The sequence below is a fragment of the Aptenodytes patagonicus genome, chromosome 9 (assembly GCF_965638725.1).
Source record: "Aptenodytes patagonicus chromosome 9, bAptPat1.pri.cur, whole genome shotgun sequence".
NCBI classification, from domain to species: domain Eukaryota; kingdom Metazoa; phylum Chordata; class Aves; order Sphenisciformes; family Spheniscidae; genus Aptenodytes; species Aptenodytes patagonicus.
In genome coordinates, this window is record NC_134957.1 from 21,419,943 (window position 1) to 21,438,963 (window position 19,021).

At 43.6% G+C, this 19,021-nt stretch overlaps 1 protein-coding gene across 1 annotated transcript in view; it reads left to right on the top strand.

Moving 5' to 3' along the window:
- The first annotated feature begins 274 nt into the window (after positions 1-274).
- ALG13 (ALG13 UDP-N-acetylglucosaminyltransferase subunit) overlaps positions 275-19,021 on the top strand; it is a 30,645-nt gene continuing 11,898 nt past the window's right edge. Inside the window, exons 1-20 of the mRNA XM_076347616.1 lie at positions 275-413; positions 810-972; positions 1,204-1,342; positions 3,058-3,166; positions 4,979-5,227; positions 5,602-5,685; positions 6,645-6,695; positions 7,479-7,525; positions 8,450-8,522; positions 10,354-10,435; positions 10,796-10,976; positions 11,874-11,958; positions 12,678-12,786; positions 14,003-14,067; positions 15,006-15,106; positions 15,872-15,999; positions 16,712-16,949; positions 17,107-17,220; positions 17,433-17,589; positions 18,726-18,902. Coding sequence (XP_076203731.1) covers positions 333-413; positions 810-972; positions 1,204-1,342; positions 3,058-3,166; positions 4,979-5,227; positions 5,602-5,685; positions 6,645-6,695; positions 7,479-7,525; positions 8,450-8,522; positions 10,354-10,435; positions 10,796-10,976; positions 11,874-11,958; positions 12,678-12,786; positions 14,003-14,067; positions 15,006-15,106; positions 15,872-15,999; positions 16,712-16,949; positions 17,107-17,220; positions 17,433-17,589; positions 18,726-18,902 — 2,433 coding nt within the window. The 5' untranslated portion in view covers positions 275-332. The remainder of the gene's footprint in view (positions 414-809; positions 973-1,203; positions 1,343-3,057; positions 3,167-4,978; positions 5,228-5,601; positions 5,686-6,644; positions 6,696-7,478; positions 7,526-8,449; positions 8,523-10,353; positions 10,436-10,795; positions 10,977-11,873; positions 11,959-12,677; positions 12,787-14,002; positions 14,068-15,005; positions 15,107-15,871; positions 16,000-16,711; positions 16,950-17,106; positions 17,221-17,432; positions 17,590-18,725; positions 18,903-19,021) is intronic.

Below are 19,021 nucleotides of genomic sequence, written 5' to 3' on the forward strand. Positions count from 1 at the left end.
CGTTAGAACGGGCGCCGTCCCTGTCGGTCCGGCACCGCGGAGGGAGTCCCGTACCCCTACGGCAGGTCCGGCTGCCCCGTGGCACCGGGTACCCCGGCACCGGGTACCGCACCTGCCCCGTCCCCCCGCTCGCCTGGCCGGAGGCAGCGGGCCTCAAGGAGCACCCGGCGGCCGTGCGGAGAAGGGGGCGTGTCCCCCCCCGGCCGCGCGCCAACCCGCCCCCCCCTCAGGCCGGCAGCCATTTTGGGGAGCGCTGCGGCGAGCGGGCGGTGCGTGGCGCCCTCTGGCGGCTCCCCGCCCGCAGGTCAGCTACGAGCGGGCGGCCGCCGGCCATGAAGTCCGTTTTCGTCACCGTGGGCACCACCAGCTTCGACGACCTGATCGCGACCGTCTGCTCCCCGGCGGCCCTGCAGGTGAGGCGGCGGAGAGCCCGGTTCCGCGGGCAGCCGTCCCGAGCCTCCCCTTGCGGCCTGCCCGCAGCGCCTCAACCGGGCGCCTGCGCGCTGGGAGCTGCCCCGCCTTCCCCCCCCCTCCCGTCCCGCCAGTGACTGTCTGAGGGGACGGGAGACGGGGGGTACCGGCGGCGGTCGTGGGGGGGCGCGAGGCGGGGCCGTGGTGAGTGACGTGAAGTGGCGGCGGCGGCGGAGGAGGGGGAGGAGGGAGGGTCTGTGGCGCGAAGTGGGGGGGTGGCAGCGGCCGCCGGGCCGGGGTAATGGGGAGCGGGGCCAGGCGCCCCGGTGTCCGACCTGGGTACACGCAGACGCGCGCACCCCCCCCACACCCCCCAGCCCACCCTCCTTCCACCGCAGGTGCTGCAGAGCCGCGGCTACGAGAAGCTGGTGCTGCAGGTCGGGCGGGGCGCGCTGAAGCCGGTGCTGCGCAGCAGCCCGGCCTTCGCGGTGGAAGTCTTCCGCTTCAAGGACTCGCTGGCCGAGGACCTGCGGAAGGCGGACCTGGTCATCAGCCACGCAGGTAGAGCCCCGTTTATTTGCCGAGCCTGTTCTCCTGGGGGCAGGAGTGGAAGTCGGTTGGATGAAGTCTGTCTCTCTACGGCTCGGGGCTGGGCTAGCATTGAACGTTCAGGTCCACAGCTAGAGCTCGATGGTTAAATGTTCACCTTCAGGAGTCTCCCGTGTTTCAAGAGCAAGTAGGATGATACTTCATCTGTCAGGGCAAAAACTCCTCGTGTTTTCTCTTCTGTAGGTGCAGGCAGCTGTCTGGAGACTCTAGAAGAAGGAAAACCACTAATAGTAGTAATAAACGAAAAGCTGATGAACAACCATCAGCTCGAACTGGCACAACAGCTCCACAGAGATGGGCACGTCCTCTGCTGTAATTGCAGGTATGGAGCTGCTGTGGCTGTCCTGTTAGTGACACGCCACTAACAAGCAGTGTTCAGCACCATCACTGTGTTACTACAGTATTGAGAATGTAACAACAAAATTTACATCCTTCTCTGTAACGACCATTTGTTTGCAAGGTAGATTTTTCACAGTGGATAGATTAACATTAGGTGCTAATTTACCAAACTTACTAAGCCTTTTGACCATGACTCCTTTTAATTTTTTTCTTTTTTTTTTGAGGACACGTATTCAGACTGGAAGAAGAGCAATTTAAACCAAATAGAAGTGGTTGAATTTGAAAGAGTCAGGTAGCATCCCAGAGACACCTAACAGCTTCTTTCTCACTAGTTGTTTGATTCTTTTTTGAAGTTTAGAAATAATGCAACCCAGACCATCAGTTTGTAATCATGAGCCATGAGGAATAAATTGCTCCCTGCAGACTTAAGACTCCATTTCATCATTTTGCTATGTGGATTTTCCTTGTAAAGGGCACTAAAGTTGACTGTGTAGATGTACTGACATAATAAAATTGAAAGTATCTGGAGTATTTAGAACAAAACATAAGAATGGCCTTGCTGATACGGATCAGGAGTCCATGTAGCTCAATATCCTATTTGCAGTGGCCATATGCAGATGTCCAGCCAAAAGTAGAAACGGGGCAAGAACATATGGTACTTCCCTTGTATTACTTTCCCTCTAATGCTCTTAAGTACTTTGATTCAGGGGGATTCCTAAATGAGATGCTGTCTGGTTAGTAACTTTCAATACCTCTGCCTTCCAAGTGCTTATTCAGCAGCCTTTTAACCGAACTTCCTGAACCCACCACATTCTCTGACAATGAGTTTCACAGATCTACTGCCTGTCACTTCAGGGGGAAAAAAACCTCCACCAAATAAACACACACACCCCAAAAACAACAACAACAACAAAAAAACCAGCTCCCTTTGTTTGTGTTCATCCTGGCTCCTGTTAGTTTCATTTGCTCTCTTGACTGTATCTTACTGTTTTCTCTTTATTTACGATTATTTATGATTGATTGCGCTCTGTAAATAACAGATGACCTCTAAATTGAAGGCAGAGGAAATGCAACTCCCATTATTTAGTCTGCGTCTTGTTCCTTTGCCCTGCAAATAGGATTTCGTATGTTTCAGAAGAGCCTTCTGAAAAGACTAGACCTGTCATTCGTTTATGTTGGGCAAGTTTCTTAAACTTATCATCTCAGTGCTTCTGACAGCTTTGGAGACAGGAAGGAATTTTTATTTCTTTTTGTTGAACAGTGCCTAGCATTTGAGCCTTATTTGCAGTCTGATAATAGCAAGCTAAGATTGATTTAGCTGTTCTTTCTGGCTATGTGTTAAGTGCAGAACTATGCCATGTATTCAAATAGGATGAATTTCCTGGTACGGTTTATGGCGAAGATCCTCAGATCTTGTTCAGTCTCCCAACATGGCAACCACAGAAGATTAAACAGTTAAGAGCTGAGGTGGTCTGAAAGCTGTGGTATAGGTCAAAGCGTGTTCTTGGCAATGCTGCCTACAAGCCAGTGATGGTTGGGGTCTCCCTTTCAATACCTGTCCTTATTTTTGTTTCTGTGCTAAAGGATTACGTATGTATGAATAGAAAGAAAATTGGGTGAAAAAAAAAATTTCCCTTTGGGATGGATTTTTTTTTTTTATTTTTTATTTTAATTTTTGGTTTTGGTCTGTTTTTACAGCACTCTTGTGGAGACACTGCGGTCGATGGACTTGTCAACTTTGAAACCTTTTCCTCCTGGACAGCCAGAAAAGTTTGCTTTGTTCTTGGATAAAGTTGTGGGGTTTCAATAAACAATACAGAGGAATAAAAATGTCAGAATAAAACCTTTCTCCACTCCTAGTGAGGCCTTCCATACTTAAGAGTCCACCAACTGGGACAAACCCTCAAGAAAATGTCTGTTAATATTAACTGACACTAAACGGTTTCCTATTTAGTGCCAGTTTAAAGTCATCTAGCTTTATGCTTAAAAGAGCACAGTGCCAACAAGGGGGGGGGGGGGGGGAGTATGAACTGTCTGGTTTCTCGGACAGACAGATATTTACATCACAAAATCTTCACTGAGTTGGTAATTCCAGTGAGGAGGAGAAGCTAAATTACTTTTTAACAGGCATGGCATATACATAGTGGTCTCTTGACCATATTTGCCTAGTGCTAGTGGAAATAAGTTGTCCTTCTTGATGTTCCGGTGATGTTCTGCAAATAAGCAGATGCCTTCAGCTCTCATTTCATGTGTTTACAGAAACAGTTTGGTTTCAGTGTGTTCACTGAAAAGGGAATTTTAAAAGTGAGAGATTTAAGCCCCTTTAAAGAGAAAGGAGCGTGTGGTGAATCTGGGTGGGAAAAGTCAAGAGCTGCAAACCTGTCAAACTGCCCACCAACTGACTTGCCTGGTTTGGGGTGATTTGCTCCCAAAGTAAAACATGGCCTATAGGAGAGGAAGGGGGTTGACAATACAATCAATCCATTTACACAGTGTTATCCCATCATTACTTAGTTTGGACTTCCGTAAAGTGCGATGTGTCCTGTTTGATGCTGATTGGAGCTCCCCATTTAAAGTATTGAAATTGTCGACTGTGTTGATGCCACCATCAATTTGTTTAAGTAAATATTTTGAAAAACAAAGGGGGTTTAAACTTTAAAATGTTCATGCAGGCTATTTGGGCTGTAATACTCTAGAATTGTGGAAGTGCATAGCTGGTGCTAATTGCCCTTCCTGCAAGTACATTATTTGCTTGGGGTTTTTTTGTTGCTGTTGCTTAAAACAAGAAAAAGAAACTGAATCGGTGCATCTGATGTCCGAGTGCAATTTTTACTAGCAAGTTAAATGTACGTAGAGGCATTCTCCTAATCAAATCAAGCACAAGGGCTATGCGTGGAATAAATCATGCTGCAGTTGTGCGAGAGTGATTTTTGCCGATCCCCCAAGTTTTCCCCAAATAATTTATTAGGAGCAACTAAGATTTTCACTTCCTTAACGATTTTTGTAGAGCTGTTCTTATTTCAAGTTTACCGCTAGCAGCTTATCTCCGGTCGAGAGCACGCAGGAATGTCACAGGAAATGCTGAATAACCATTTGACCGATTTTTCCACTAGTTATTTGCAGTCACAGGCACATCAAGCAATGAAGTTGGAAGGAGTTAGCTTAGCAAGGACTTCCCTGCTCTTCCCGAGGCAGGTCCGGGAGGAGACGACGTCCGCTGGGGCTTACCGCGGTTTGGCGTGCACACCCACGCCGAGAGCTGGGGGGGGGGGGGGGGGGGGGCTGGAGGAAAACGACCCCACCGCGCTCGGACAGCCCCTGCAGCCGTTAAGCGGGAGAGCGGGAGAGGTATTTTGGGGCTCTTCGTGGGCATCTTAAAATGGCTGCTGCAGGAGGCACCTCCGGCGGGCGGTCCGCGGGCTCACCGGGAGGGCACCGCTCGCAGCTGCCTTTCGGGCGGCTCGCAGGCGAAGGGAAGCGGGCCCAGCTGCGCCGGGACGGGGGCGAGTCGGGCTTGGGGGCGCGCTCCGTGAGGGGCAGCGCCCGGCGCCGGCGGGAAGGGGGATGCCGGGGGTCGCGCCGGGCGCAGGTGGGCGCGTTGGGCGCCGCCCCTCATTAGCAGCGGCCGCGCGCCCAGCCGCCACGCGCCGCGCAGCGCAGCGCCCCGCGCGGAGCCCGCGTCTCCCGCTTCAGCCGCTGGCGCTTCTGCCGTTGCCGCCCGGGGAGGATGCAGAAGGGCTGGAAGAAGTACTTCGGGCAGAAGTCTTTCAGCGAGGTGGCCATGGACGAGTACCTGGGCAGCCTGGGGCTGTACCGCAAGATGACGGCCAAGGACGCCTCCTGCCTCTTCCGAGCCGTCTCGGAGCAGGTGGGCGGCGGGACGGCACCGGTAACGGTCTTGGGGGAAGCCGGGGCGCCTCAGGCCTTCGCCGGGGCTGGGGGTGGGTAGGGGGTGCTCCTGGAGATCCTTCCTGGGTGGCCAAAGTGAGGTGTGGCGGGTGGGGATGGGTGCGATCAGCCCCCTGGGTTCTCGGGCAGGCGGGCTCCTGGGTCGCTTGGGCTTTCCTCGGCTTCATCCCCCAAGTGCCTGTGGCCCTCTGTAGTGTCTCCTCTCCCTGTTTTGTGAAGTGTTTTGTGGTGGTGTTAGTCTTTATAAACTACGAGTAAAATAAGCCTAATGTGAAGCATAAATTAAACTCTGCAGTTTTCTCCTTCGTTCTTTCATAACCTTTATCTTTTCAGCTGTTTTCATCTCAAATTCATCACATGGAAGTTAGGAAAGCTTGCGTCTTGTTTATGAGGCAACACCAGCAGAAGTTTGAATCTGTAAGTAATGCGTGTGTGTTAAGCAGTTTTGCATGCATAGTTAGGAAGTAATGTGGGAGGGGGTGTGTGGTTTAGCCATAAACATACGCACATAAACATATATGCTGAAAATAGGCCATGCTTTGCCAGGCTTGATGCATGTAGGAGAAGAGAAATGGCAGGGTGATTGCTTGCTTACCTTGAGTTGCAATCACACAAGTTTTATTTGACTTTCTGTTTCTGAAGTTCCTGAAAGTGAGCAAGTAACTAATGCCCAGGTAACCAGCAGGGTCACAGTTATTTGAGTAGTATATTCTTTGTGGAGCAACCATTGCAGAATTCAGTAGGTAGGAAATACGTAGGATTTTGGAGTAAGAAACGAATATCAAGAGATGGTGGAAGACTCCAGAGTGTGTTTAATTGTTGCATAAAGTCATGGGTTTTGGGTTTGGGTTTTTTTTTTTTGGTTGGTTTTGCAGGTGGCGGTTTGTGCGGGTGCATGTGCGGTGTGGTTTTGTGTGGTGGTTTGTGTGGCGTCGGGACGTTTTTGGGGTTTTTTTGGTTTGGTGGGTTTTTTGGTGCGTGTTTTGGGTTTTTTCCCCCTGTAATCACAGTTAAGTGCTTAATCTAATCTAGGAGGGAGATCAGTGACTGAGTATTACTCAGACTCATGCTCTTGATTTTTTTTTTTTTTTTTTTTTTTAGGATCTCTTGGTATTTCCATGTTGGTACCCCAAATCATTCCCATGCTCTAAGGCAGGGAGCAGCTGAAGTCATACCCCGAGTCAGACCACAGCCCTTCAGAACCCAGAAATGATAGGAATTGGCAGACTGGTCCCAAATTGGTGTCTATGTCCCCGGTCCCTGCCCTGCCCCCTCCCATTCAACAGCTAGTAATGTATGGCATAGTGTTGACGTTTAACTTTGCTTTCCAACTGGCTAAGTTTTTATATTTGTTTTCTTCTTTGTTTTGCTGAAAGTATGTGGAAGGATCATTTGAGAAATACCTTGAACGACTAGGAGATCCAAAGGTAAGACTGATCAAATACTGGTCAAGAGATTAAAATTTGAGGAGACTAGAACAGGGAAGTAATTAGGCGATGGTTTAAAATGTGGTGGTTTGGGTTGGTTTCTTTTTAGATAGACCCCAATCCTGGGATCTCACTTGCATAGGTAATACTATGGGTTTATACTGAATAGTCACATGTATAAACAATATCAGTTTTAGTGGGGAATTTGTGTTGGTGCAAAGGAGTAATCTATGCAGATTGGACAGTAAAGCTGAGGCCTCTCGTGGGCCTTATTCGTAATTGCAATTCTTCTCTAAGAAGGAAAAAGCAAAATGTGTGGAGAATACCTCGTGTCAAATGTTTATCAGGCTTTGCAATCCCTTGCTCCTTCTGTTACCCCTGGGTTCGAATACTAGAGCTCAAACTTCTATTTCTTTAGACTTAACCAATAAGTATGGTGATTACAGCAGTCTCTGAAACAAATACGGTGTTTTTAATTAAAAAAAGTATCTTGAGTGATGTGTTTAAGAGTCGATGCCAGAACTAACTCCATCTTGCTCAGCTTGGTAATCATGGCCATCCCATGTTGCAGATGGTTTTTTGGTTGGTTTGTTTGTTTGGGGTTGTTTTGGTTCCCCACTCCCCCCCCCCCCCCCCCCCGGATATCCTAATAACTCAATGCATTGTTTGTTTTAACAAACTGATGAGTTTGGCTAGGTATTTTAATACTACAGAGAGCTAGAAAAGAGTTCTCAGTGTTGAAGATGGCTCTGCTATCTCATGTAATCTCATAATCTTGCATAGGAAAGTGCTGGCCAGCTGGAAATGAATGCTTTATCAGTGTTGTACAAGTAAGTGTCTCTTTCTTAAGTTTCACTTTGTTTTGGACTTGATGGTGTTTGGGTTCTGGCCCCAGAACTTTCTATTTGTTTGTTGCCGAGATACTAATGTGTGAAATGGTGAGAAATGCTACCCTAATGAAGTTACTTAAGCTAACATGTAAATGGATGCCATCACAGCCCTTGTTCCCATAGTGTGGATTAAGGGGAGGGTCAGTTTCCAGCGATGTTTATTTGTTATCTTTTTGCTAGTGATAAACTCTGAAGTCCAGTGTTTCCTTCTAGTGGCTGAAGGATGGAAAATGGGGGGAAAAAAACCAAGGAGCCTTGTGTAGTGGAAACACTGTGTGGTAGTTACAAGCATGACTAAAACTCATGTAGGTGTTCTTGAAAGCTCCAGTAGTGAGGAGAGCTTGCCCTACTTGGTGCGTAAAGCCTGATATTTATTTCAAAGATAACATAAGCCTGTGCAGGTGCTGCTGTCTTGCTAAAAATGCCGCTATCCTGTAACAAGCAGTCTGGCTGTCCAGTGGTAGAAGGAAGAACCCTCCCTTTGCAGGCTTGTTCTGTTCCAGTACTAAAGGAACAAACTGAAATTTTGCAGGAGTTACTAGTTCCCTGTACTGAGGCTCTAATCCTTTTGCGGGGTGACTAAATCACTTAGACTTAATTGTCTCAGTGTCTGAGCACCCTGCCGTAAGCACTTGATCTATTCTGTGACTGAATATAATGGTCTTTCCCAGATGATTTTTTTTTTTTCCCCTTAAGATGGGTGGTGTTTGCTCATCTAGCTATTGCTTTATGGTAGCATTCATTTATCAGAAAAAGTATTCTACTTGATTTTTCTATAAAACAGCAGCGGATTCTGCAAACTTCATAACACAGTTCTACTAAAAGTGTCCTCTTTCAAGTCTTGTTTTTCCTCTGCTTATATAGGCGAGACTTTATTCTGTACCGGTACCCTGGAAAGCCACCCACTTATGCTACAGACAATGGCTTTGAAGACAAGGTGAGGAGAAGTCAGGCAATTTCTTACCCCTGCCCTTGAATCCTAGTTACCTCCAGTCCTGCTTAGTTGTTAAAAAAAAAAAAACAACTTGCCACTGGAATTGAGCTCTTGTAACTCCAGTGCTCTTGCATATCTGAACAAAACCCCAAAGCTGACTTCAGCTCATGGAAAAAGCACAGTATTTGCACAACAGTTAATTCAATTATAGTAGCTTTGCTTCCCATCTGAGGGATGGATTGTGTGCTGTTCCCCTGCCAGTCTTTTTCGTTACTCCAGCTCGTTATTGGAAAGAAGTTTAATTTTGGCAGGAAGAGGTAACATCACAATTCCAGAATATTCCTTCATGTTTCTGAAATCTCTTTGGGTAAAAACACTTCTCAGTGGGAATTTGACTGATCTGACAGGGTAGAATGAAATATCTGGGTTGAGTTGAAGAGCAGAACAAGATATATTTATCATATTGGTGAAGAGAAGGTGTTCTCCCCCACCCCCAGTGCCTCTCTTCCTGAAGTCGGATGAGGTGTGCAGTTTTTCTTCCTGAAAAGGGGAAGTTAATGGGAATGGATTAATCTTAAACTGATTCATTTCTGTGACATACAAATTGAGTCCAGTTAAGAATGGGAGCTAATGGAACAGCTTATCTACACGAGAATTACTGCTGGAGGCAAAAAGAAGGAACATAAAGGAGAAATACTCTGTATTACCTCCCATTTGACCTCTCTTGTTTTTTCTGCAGTCATGTACGTGTGCCTACACAATTACGTGGCTAGCTTGGGCATGATGCCAGTGAAGTTGCTGCAGTATGGATTTCAGTATGGGCTATTATATTTGCCAAAGTGGCTAGTCTGCTCTGAAATCTGTGCTGCTGCAGCTGTTGTTCTCTGTTGGTTAGTATTACTGTCTTTGTTTACATGTGCCTCTTTCTTTTTTCTGTGTACTTTCCTATGTAGCTTAATCTAATTCCAAAATGGGCTAACTTTAAAAATCAAGCAGTATGGTCTAAATGTGTGTTTGTCCTCAAAGGCTTTACCACCAGAGCTCTCATTAAGCGTTGGCAGCTGTCTATCATTAGACTGCATATGCAGGCAGCAGCTCTTTCTGGTATTGCTCATTCTCATCACGAGCTGAGAGCTTGTGTTGGCAGAAGACGTAGTGCACGCTGAATTAAGAGCCCTGGCATCCCAGCTCCTGCTGGTTCCCTGGGAAGCATCCTTGCTGGCAATGTGCTGACAGCTGCCTAAGGGCTTCTGCCAGTTGCAGTTGGCTGTGGTCACATGCCAAGACGGGGTTTGATGGTACACGTTTGCTTGGTGTATCGATGCATGTGTTGCAGAAAGCGTGCATCTTTTCAAAAGGCAGCATAATACTGCTTATTAAAAGCAAGGTTTTGTTGAGGGCTAGCGAAGTAGATGCTTTTCTAGTCCCTCAGGTAGGGAAAGGTGAAATGTGCCTTAGATACTTGGACAGTGTATCTCAGGGGTACTGCATTTAATGGCTTGTATTTATTTTACCTCTTGAGCGGTTAGTGGTTTCAGAGGTAAGCTGGAAACAAACTCTTATTTTATGTTTAATACAGCATGATCTACAAATTGATAGTTTTTCTTTGTATAATAGGCAAACTTTAAATTTAGAGACTTTACCTAGGATTCAGTTTTAAGCTGATTCTACAGCTTTTTCATATTTATATTGTCAATACTTATTGTTTTCTTGATGAGTTGGTGTCGACTGTAGAATGAAAGAATAATGTAGTCTTGAGCTAGGATATCAAATAGAAAGTTAGGTTTTACATCATTCCAGCCTTAAAGCCTTTTTTTTTTTTTACTTTTCCCAGATTTTACTGTGTTGTTCCGGCAACGGCCATTATGACTCTGTGTATACAAAACAATTCCAGGAAAATGCTGCTATTTGCCAGGGTAAACTTGAAATAATTTTTCTATGGAAGAGAATTACATGTTTTCATATGTTTATAGGCAGTGTTTGTTTTGGTTTTCAGGGGTGGGGAGGAGAGAGATGGAAGCTCATTTATTGTATATTAATATATACATACATTCATTATTCTATCTGTTAAGTGGGGTATTGGACCAGATGACTTCCAGAGGTCCCTTCTTCCCACCTGAATTATTTTATGATCCTCTCCTTAATTGAATTTAATATAACTAGTGCCTTATAACAGTAGATAATATCTGAAGATATGCTTATCTGGAAAATTGCAGCAGTTCTTATGGATCTGGTATTATCTTAATTTGGTTTGAGCTTTGTGTTGATTTGTTCAGCTGTATTATATGAGGTCCTGTACAAAGATGTGTTTGGCATGGATGAGGAAGAATTAAGGTCTGCAGTTGAGGTGTTTCGAAGTGGATCCAAGAAGAACAGAAACAGTGGCTCTGTAGGAAGTGAGGATGCAAACTTTGATTGTCTTCATGAAAAAGCGTCCAGAAATCCATCAGAAAAGAGGTAGTACTTTGGGAAGGGGATGTGGTAAAAGGGAAGCAAAAAAAAAAAATTTAAAACCTTGCAAAGGGCAACTTTTCTAAGTTTCTTTGAATGTTCAGGGGGTATTAACTCTTTTTCCTATCTCGTGACACAAACACAAAGCTGAAGGATATTGTGGAAGAGAGTGTGCTTTCCTTGGAGCTGGGAAGTGTCATGTAATTGAACATCCTCTGCTGCTGGCTATGTTACAGTTTCGTGTTAATCTGAAAAATGACAGGTTACTTTTAAATAAAACTGTTCCTTATGTCATCAGAATATTTTTCTTAGTGAGAAACTGTTACTACTCTTCTAAGCCTCTAGCTGTGCAGAGGCAATAGTGTATTGAAAAAATGAGCTCTGCTTTATTTTCTTATTTGTCCTTTTTTAATGGAATTGTACCCCAAATAGACAATTAAATGGTGGCATTATTCAAGTCTGGATCACTGGGATGAGGAGAACAGATGGAATGTACCTATAGAAACCCTCATAGCCCGTGTTGTTGAAGTCACTAGAAAGGCTTGAGGGATGCCCCTGACCATTACTGAATGCTTGCAGATGACATTGGTTTGACAGGACTTGGAACAGGGTGTCTTGTTGTACTTAACAGTGCAAGAGTTTAATCGGTCAGTGGGATCATCTTCATCCTTTCCTAATGCAAGCAGTAACCCTCGTTAGGGGTGGGTGTTAGAACAAGTAAAGGTCATGTTCTTGAAACTAGGAAAAGGGTTGTCCTGTACTGCATCGCAGCCATGGCTAGCATTGAAGGCAAACTCTACCACTTGATGGCACCGTGGTGCTTTTTCAGATTGTATGAACAGTTGGTTGATTTTAATCCTGGCTAGAAATTACGCATTGTATCTTTTTGTAATCTTATTTTCAATTACTTAGAGTGGACAACTGGGAAGGCAACGATACTGACAATCCACAGGAAGATAAGTTCAAACAAGGCATTGAAGAAGAAAAGGTTTGTCAGTTAGGGAAGAATTCCTTATGGTGGGTTTTAGTTTTTGTTGTATGATGTTACCCTTGTTAGGGCTAAACCCTCTTTTCCACTTTTTTAAAATGACTTTTTGGAAAGTGAGTGGCTTATTTCTTCCGTCTGCTTGTCTTTTGGTTTTGCCCTTGAGTTTCTATTAAATTGGATAAGCCTTTTTCCTTTCTGAGAGTCTCTTGTTCTTCTCTAGCTAATATCCCCCCCCCCCCCCCCCCCCCCCAAAAAAAGATGGAGCTTAGCAGATGTTTCCTGGTCTGCTGTTTGTTTTTTCCCAGAAATGGTTTAAATCAGTTCACTTTTGTTTTGAAAACAGTATAAATCACTTTGGAACAGTTTTAGAAACTCTATAGAAATCCGTTTTCAGATGTAATAACTGAAATTCCCACCAACTTTTGAAGCCATGGCTTCATTGGTCTGGTTAGCGTCCTTCAGTTCTTTTTGAGTAAAGAACATGCCAAATGTTACTCTTGAGCCTGTTTCTAACCTTTCCAAAGTCCGTTCAGCTTCTGAATGCCTAAATGTGTTTTCATGTTCTTGAGCTTTAATTTTTAGGCAAATATAGTGGAAGTGAAATTTTTGGGAAATGGTGTGTGTACATCTTAAAACGGTCCACAGATGCTGGCAGGATAGAGACTATGCTGAACACATTAAATGCACTTGTTAATGCTACCTTTCAACTCTGTTTTTAGCCTCCAGAAAATCCATCAAAGATGCCTGTTCCTTATAAAGTGCTAAAGGCACTGGACCCTGAGATCTATCGAAATGTGGAGTTTGATGTTTGGCTGGACAGCAGAAAAGGTATCTTTAAAAAGGGAAAACCAACTGTTTCTGTACTAGGCTTAGTGTTAAATTTATGAACTTGAGGCCTATGTCACCTGTTTCTTCACAGCTGAAATGTGAAGGATACTGGTTAACCCAGCAGATACTTGTAGGTAGTACATCTTCTTGCTAGTAGCTGGTTTCTTGGCTTCATTTCAAAGTATGAAATACACTGCTTCTGACGCTGTATAATGGTGATAAGGTTGCTAAAAGTCTGACCTCTGCTACTTAGTGACTATAGTATAGGAAATATGAGGACTCAAAGCAGAGTACAGAACTCTGTGTTACCGTTCTGTTGTATTGGAAATCATTCAAATTTGAGAGTTTTTTGTTGCAGCGTGTGTGCAAGGACTTCTGCGTTTTAAAGCACGATTTTGGCTTCAGAGTTGTATAATAAAGATCTCAAATTTAGCATTGAGATCTGTCAAATGAGATGAGTTTTCTCTTGCTTCCCAGCTCTCCTGGGCTTGAACATTCTGGAGGGATTTAATGGTCTTCGTGGCTTGGGATAGGTTGCTGCTTTTTGGCCTACACGATGGCTGATATGTAAAGCAAGAAGTTACCAAGAAAGATAAGTTTTGAAGTGGTGTTTGATGTCTGACCCGAAGTGCTTTGCATACTGAAGAACTCCAGCATTTTGCAACTGCATAAGCAGTAATGAGGGTCATTAAAATTTTTGGAACAGAGTATAGTAACTAATTATCTATGTAGAGTACTGACATGCAGAGAATCCAGGCAAGGAATGGAGAAAAACGTACTGAAATCTAGCAGCAAGGAGACTTTAGGCAATGTTAGTTTTTCCTGGATAACACCTCATTTTTTGCCAAGTGCCACCGGTACTCTGGCAAGACAAGACACATCCAACATTCTTAATACCAGGATTGGTATTAAATTCAGGATTAACTTGGTACCATCACAAAAGACATTGTAGTATTGAAGTAGTAGTGCTACTTACTGCATTATCTGGATATTATTGATCTCCTGTGACTTAGCCTGGTTATGGTCTGTTATACGAACATCTACAGTTACTTCACCATTACTGTGGGGAATGTTCAGATGTGCATAGGAAATATTTAACTCAATTGGCCTATAACTTGCAGTTGGATGCTGTCATGAAGTACTTGTAGGATACATGAAGAAAGAACAGTAGTTTAAAGGCTTTTTCCTTTTTATTTATTTATTCATTTATTTTTAGAGCTTCAAAAAACTGACTACATGGTGTTTGCTGGGAGACAGTACTATTTAGGAGACAAGTGTCAGGTTAGTACTCAAAGGAGACTCAGTTATGATAAACTATTAAAACTGCTTTAAATGGAGTATGGTAAGCCATAAAATCATTCCTAGAATTTTCCAAGGCTGTTCTCATTCTCTTCCTTCTAGCTATTAATCTGACTTTCTTTTTAATTTCATTTCTTTTGAAAATGTACCTTTAAACATTGGGCAGCGTGAAGGAAAAGCTGCTTGGAAATTCACTGTGAACCAGTAATAGACATACTGTGAGTGTGGAAGTTCCAGACCTAAAGCTCAAAATGCAGAGGGCGTGCATTTGAGGTAGCTGTCTATTAGATTTTTTCACTGGGGGTCACCAACAAGTCTGGACAGTCTTCCGCTTCTCAACAGTAATGTAGCAAATATTTTTATAAAATAGGGAGGAGTAGCGTGATCTGGCCAGGAGATGCTGAAAGGAAGGTCAACTTTCTTTGTATTCCAATGTTGTATGTAGTGAGGGCTTATTTTTTATCACTGTTTGAGGTAGTGCGGATGATTCACTCAGTGACTTGTTTCTAGCTGAGCAGAGTTTTCCTTTCCAATTTCCTGTTTTATCTTCTGTTCTCAAGTTCTTAAATGGAAGACCATTGTCTTCCATGGTACTTATATGCTTGTCACAGTGTATAAAAATAAGTTAGAAAGCAGGTATCTTCTTACCTCTCGGTCACTCACAAGACTGATACTTCCCCCCCCCCCCCCTGAAGTTAGTACAGTGCTCTTTATTTTGCCTGCTATTTTGAAGAAGTATTTGAGCAAGCGAGCGGCTGTGTGATGCTCAGTTGCCGGCTGAGATTAAACCACGACACGGGGCCAACTCAGTAACATACGATCAGCTAGGAGCGGCCTCTGCTATTAGTGGTTTGTAGGCAGTATTCTGAATCCTCTCATACAGTTTGGCTTTTTTAGAGCTTCCCTTGTTCTCTCTCCAGGTACGTCTGGAGCCTGGAGGTAAGTATTACAATGCTCATATCCAGGAAGTCGGACAGGATGGCAACACGTTGACTGTATTCGTTGAGGAGCTGGCAGAAAAGTAAGCAGTCTGGTGATGACTTCATGTTTGAACTCTCTGGTTGAGTTTGTATATTCACAGATGCTTAAAATGGGATTGTTAAGATACTTGGGAAAAAAAAGAGAACCTAGGCTTTTAAACACAAAGTGAGGCTTTGCTTCCTTGTTGGCTATCACTCTTCAAATAGAATGTTGCAGGAAATTTTTTCTCTTTCTCATTATTGTAATGCTTTCTGTGAAATCTTGCTGCTCTTTCTTCTCTGGAATGTGAAAGTGATCTTTGCAGTTTGGGCTTAATTCACGGATAGCAAATTACCCTCTGCTGTTGGTTTCTCTGGAGTTTTTCCATGTTGTATCCAAACAACTAAATAACCGGCACTTCTGGTGAGTCTAGGCACTTTCTCCATCTTGCTGTTCGAAGCATTCACCCTTCTCCAAACCTAGAATTCAGCTTGATGACATATTGCAAAAATTGTGTTGTCAAATGCTTTCAGGTGTACCTCTGAAGGCATACGAATGCGGGGAAGAAAGACTTGGCCCAGGAAGTCAATAGTGTTGAGACTAAATCCTAGCTTGCCTTTTTAAATAAACAAGTAACAGTAACGTGTGCTTGGTGTCGGAGAAACAGATTATTTTCTTCATTTCCACAAGCTCCCTACCTCTTAAGTTTGTGGGGTTTTTGATTTTTTTTTTTTTTCCTGTCTTAGCGTTGCTTCAGCTTACGTTGTTGTGCAGTTATGCACAGTGTATCCTTGTGGCACTGCTAACATCAGTGTTCTTCGTGTAGGCATACAGTTCCTTTGGCAAACTTAAAACCAGTGACACAAGTGGCGCCTGTCCTTGCTTGGAATATGGTTCCCAGCCGAAAAGGAGGAGCCTATCAGAAAATAACAGGTGGATACTTCTCAGGAATAGGTTTGTACAAGGTTTCCATGAGCATTCCTTCCCTTGGGGAAGAGGGGGAGACACTCATGACAGTTTTAACAGTATCAGTCTTTGGATACTGGATGTGACTTAATTCAGCCTGTGATATAAAACTTAGTCACTGCAGGGGTTTGCTGTAAAGTGATCCTTCAAGACAGAGGGATGAACTTGCCTTTGCAAAAGGGCAAATCAATTGAAAATACATAGCAAAGTTGGTATTGCTCAAAGTTACCAAGAAGAAATTTGGTGCTTGAGAACCATGTAGAAAGGCTGGGTCTGTGAACCAAAACGCTTGTCTGATTTGGCCTTATCAGAGATGCATGGACAGACTAGGGCTTCCCCAGCCAGTTAAATATGGATTGTATTTGTTTAATTTGGAGAATTTTTTTTATAAATACATGCAGCCTTCATAAAGAGATTTTAACACTGAGAGTACTGGTTTGATCAGCTGAAGTTGGGAAGGTATTCATTCACATGTGAGACGCTTGTATTCTGCTCATAATTTAGAATGCCCACTTGAGTCTTCAAAATAAGGGTATGAAATTTGCGTACTTAAAATGCACTTTTTCTGGGATAGGCCATTGGCTCTTTCTTTTCCGTGTGTCCAAATATTAACTCTTCTCAAATGATAAAGAGAACATAGCTCTGGAGTCAGCTGTTTAAGGTGTAAATCTATCTTTTCTGTCCTCAACTGAAACTGCAGAAATGGATATGAAAACACGGAAGAGAATGCTTAAGAAAGTTCGTGGAAAGGAAGTCTTTATGACTGTGGCTTATAGCAGGGGGCAGCCAGTTCTTCCACCCCGGCTACAGCACAGTGTTCCTTCGGGGCACTCTCCTCCAGTTCACTGCTCACAGGGTGGTGGAAACATGGCACCTTATGAACCCTATCATCCTCAGAATCCTCCTCAGAGACATAACCGTGGATTTGGGATGCCAAGGTATGAAGCCTTGAAAACCTGTCCGAGATCACCACTCGTTTTCTATTTGTTCTTGCTGCAGACTAGTTAGGAGAGAGTTTGTGCTATTTAAAACTACAAATGAGTTCCATCTGAGAGGCACTTCCTGGTAATTGCACCTTTTACCCTTTAAACTTAGGGGATCTGCCCGATTTATAAACAGGCACAACATGGTTGGCCCTCAAATAGCATTCTACCCCAGTCCAGGAAAGAGATGCTATCAGAGCTATGACAATTTCTCCTGCAGGTCCTGGTAAGTGAATATAAACCTCTTTACAAAACATTGCTTTAAAAGAGTCGGGGAGGATGGTGGTATGTGGAGGGCTGAGTTGGCTGTTAATGGCACGGTATGAAACAATGGGTTTATTGTGCTTCTCCAAAAAGAATGGAGTTAAAATCGAGCAACGAAACCAAGGTGAAACTGCAGACAGTGGTGATTCTTAACCTCCTTTCTTGTTTTTAAAGCTCATACAGCCGTAGCCGCCGTCAGATGCAGTGTGTGAATAAGGAATGTCAGTATGGGTTCGTACCAGAGAATGGAGAGGAGCCTCAGGGACCAGAAGAAACTATAACTTTCTATGAAATTGAAGGAGAGGATGACACTGCTTTTCCTACTTTACCAGTAAGTTATGAACAAGGGGTATGTTAAAACCTCTCAAAGAGGAAGGGGGGAAGCTGTACAAATGCGCAGCACTTCTTTACCTAAATATACAGCATCTTTTTTTCTTTCCCTTGGAATAAGTTTTTAGCCTTCCCTTCTCAAAAACACATTCACTGCTGAAATGAGTCTAGATCCTGTAGAACCTGCTTTAAAACCTCAGCTTTTCTAAATGTTCCCCTTCTTTCTCCCTCCCCTCACTGGCAGCGCTTGTTTTCTCTTTAGTATATTTTCATAAAAGTAGGGTCACATTTCTCCTTTCGATTGCAGTTTGAAAACAAAACAAAAAAAGTCCCTTCCTACTGTGGATGTCTGTCTAGCTCTAAATATTGTGGAAGAAAGCTTTTTACTTGTTTGCCACACTGTAATTTGTCATTTGTGGAACTAGATTCAGGAACTGTATAGTGATAGCCTGGATTGTTCCTATGAATTTATAGTTGTGATGTTTGGGGCCTAGCATGTTGTTCCTAAAACAGTTTCTTCTGCTGCAGAAACAGGAGAAAATTCCAAATCTAGACTTCTTAAAACAGTCTCTCTGTCGGGTTGTAGAGAAAGTGGCACAGTGTATTCTTAAAACTTAAAAGAAAAAGATTTTATTTTAATTTGTAGTCTAAGCCTAGTACAAAGCTGGATATGCTACAAAAACTCAATTGATATTTTGGTATCTGAATAGGAAAGCAGATCTTTTTTAAAAAAAAAAACCAAACCTGGTAGGTTTGAATTTCTCTTTGCTGTGTTGAAGCAGTAAACTTAACAAATGTTAGACTTGTATTTAAATGGGGGGGGGAATCTGCTCAGGGCTGTTTCAGCAGCAGCCATTTTTCAATTTGTCCTCATGTGCCAGATCTGTAATCTTTGCTCCGATTTTCCTCCAAGAGTGTCAAGGAATAAGGACAGATTATCCTGCAGATTTTTTTTCCGACATGAAATCAATACAGCTTACTAGCTTTTCCTCCCCATTGCTAGACTATATACCTGCAGCTCCTAATGAATAGTTTTTCATGTTCATTCAGTGACTTTGTTACTGTCAATGCCAAAGCCTTTTCTCTGTCTCTTCCTTGTCTTGTTTAGTAAAGGAATATAACATTTCCTGGGGAAAGATGCATCTCGCAGAAAACTCTGCCATCCTACTAGAGGCCTGGTGGGAGAATCTTCTGACTTACCACCTCTGCTTCAACCTTGGAAATCTTACAAGCCTCTCTGAGCACTTTATCGATCTCATAGTCACCATGTCTTCTGAGGAGAATTTTGAGTGTCACCTTAGCCATCACAAAAGAGTGAATCAACTTCTTTTACTCAAGCATCTCAATCCTATATTCCTGCTTCAGAGAACCCTATATTTTAAATTGTGGTGCAGCTAAGGACTGACTTCAGTGCAAAGACAAAGGGCATGTGA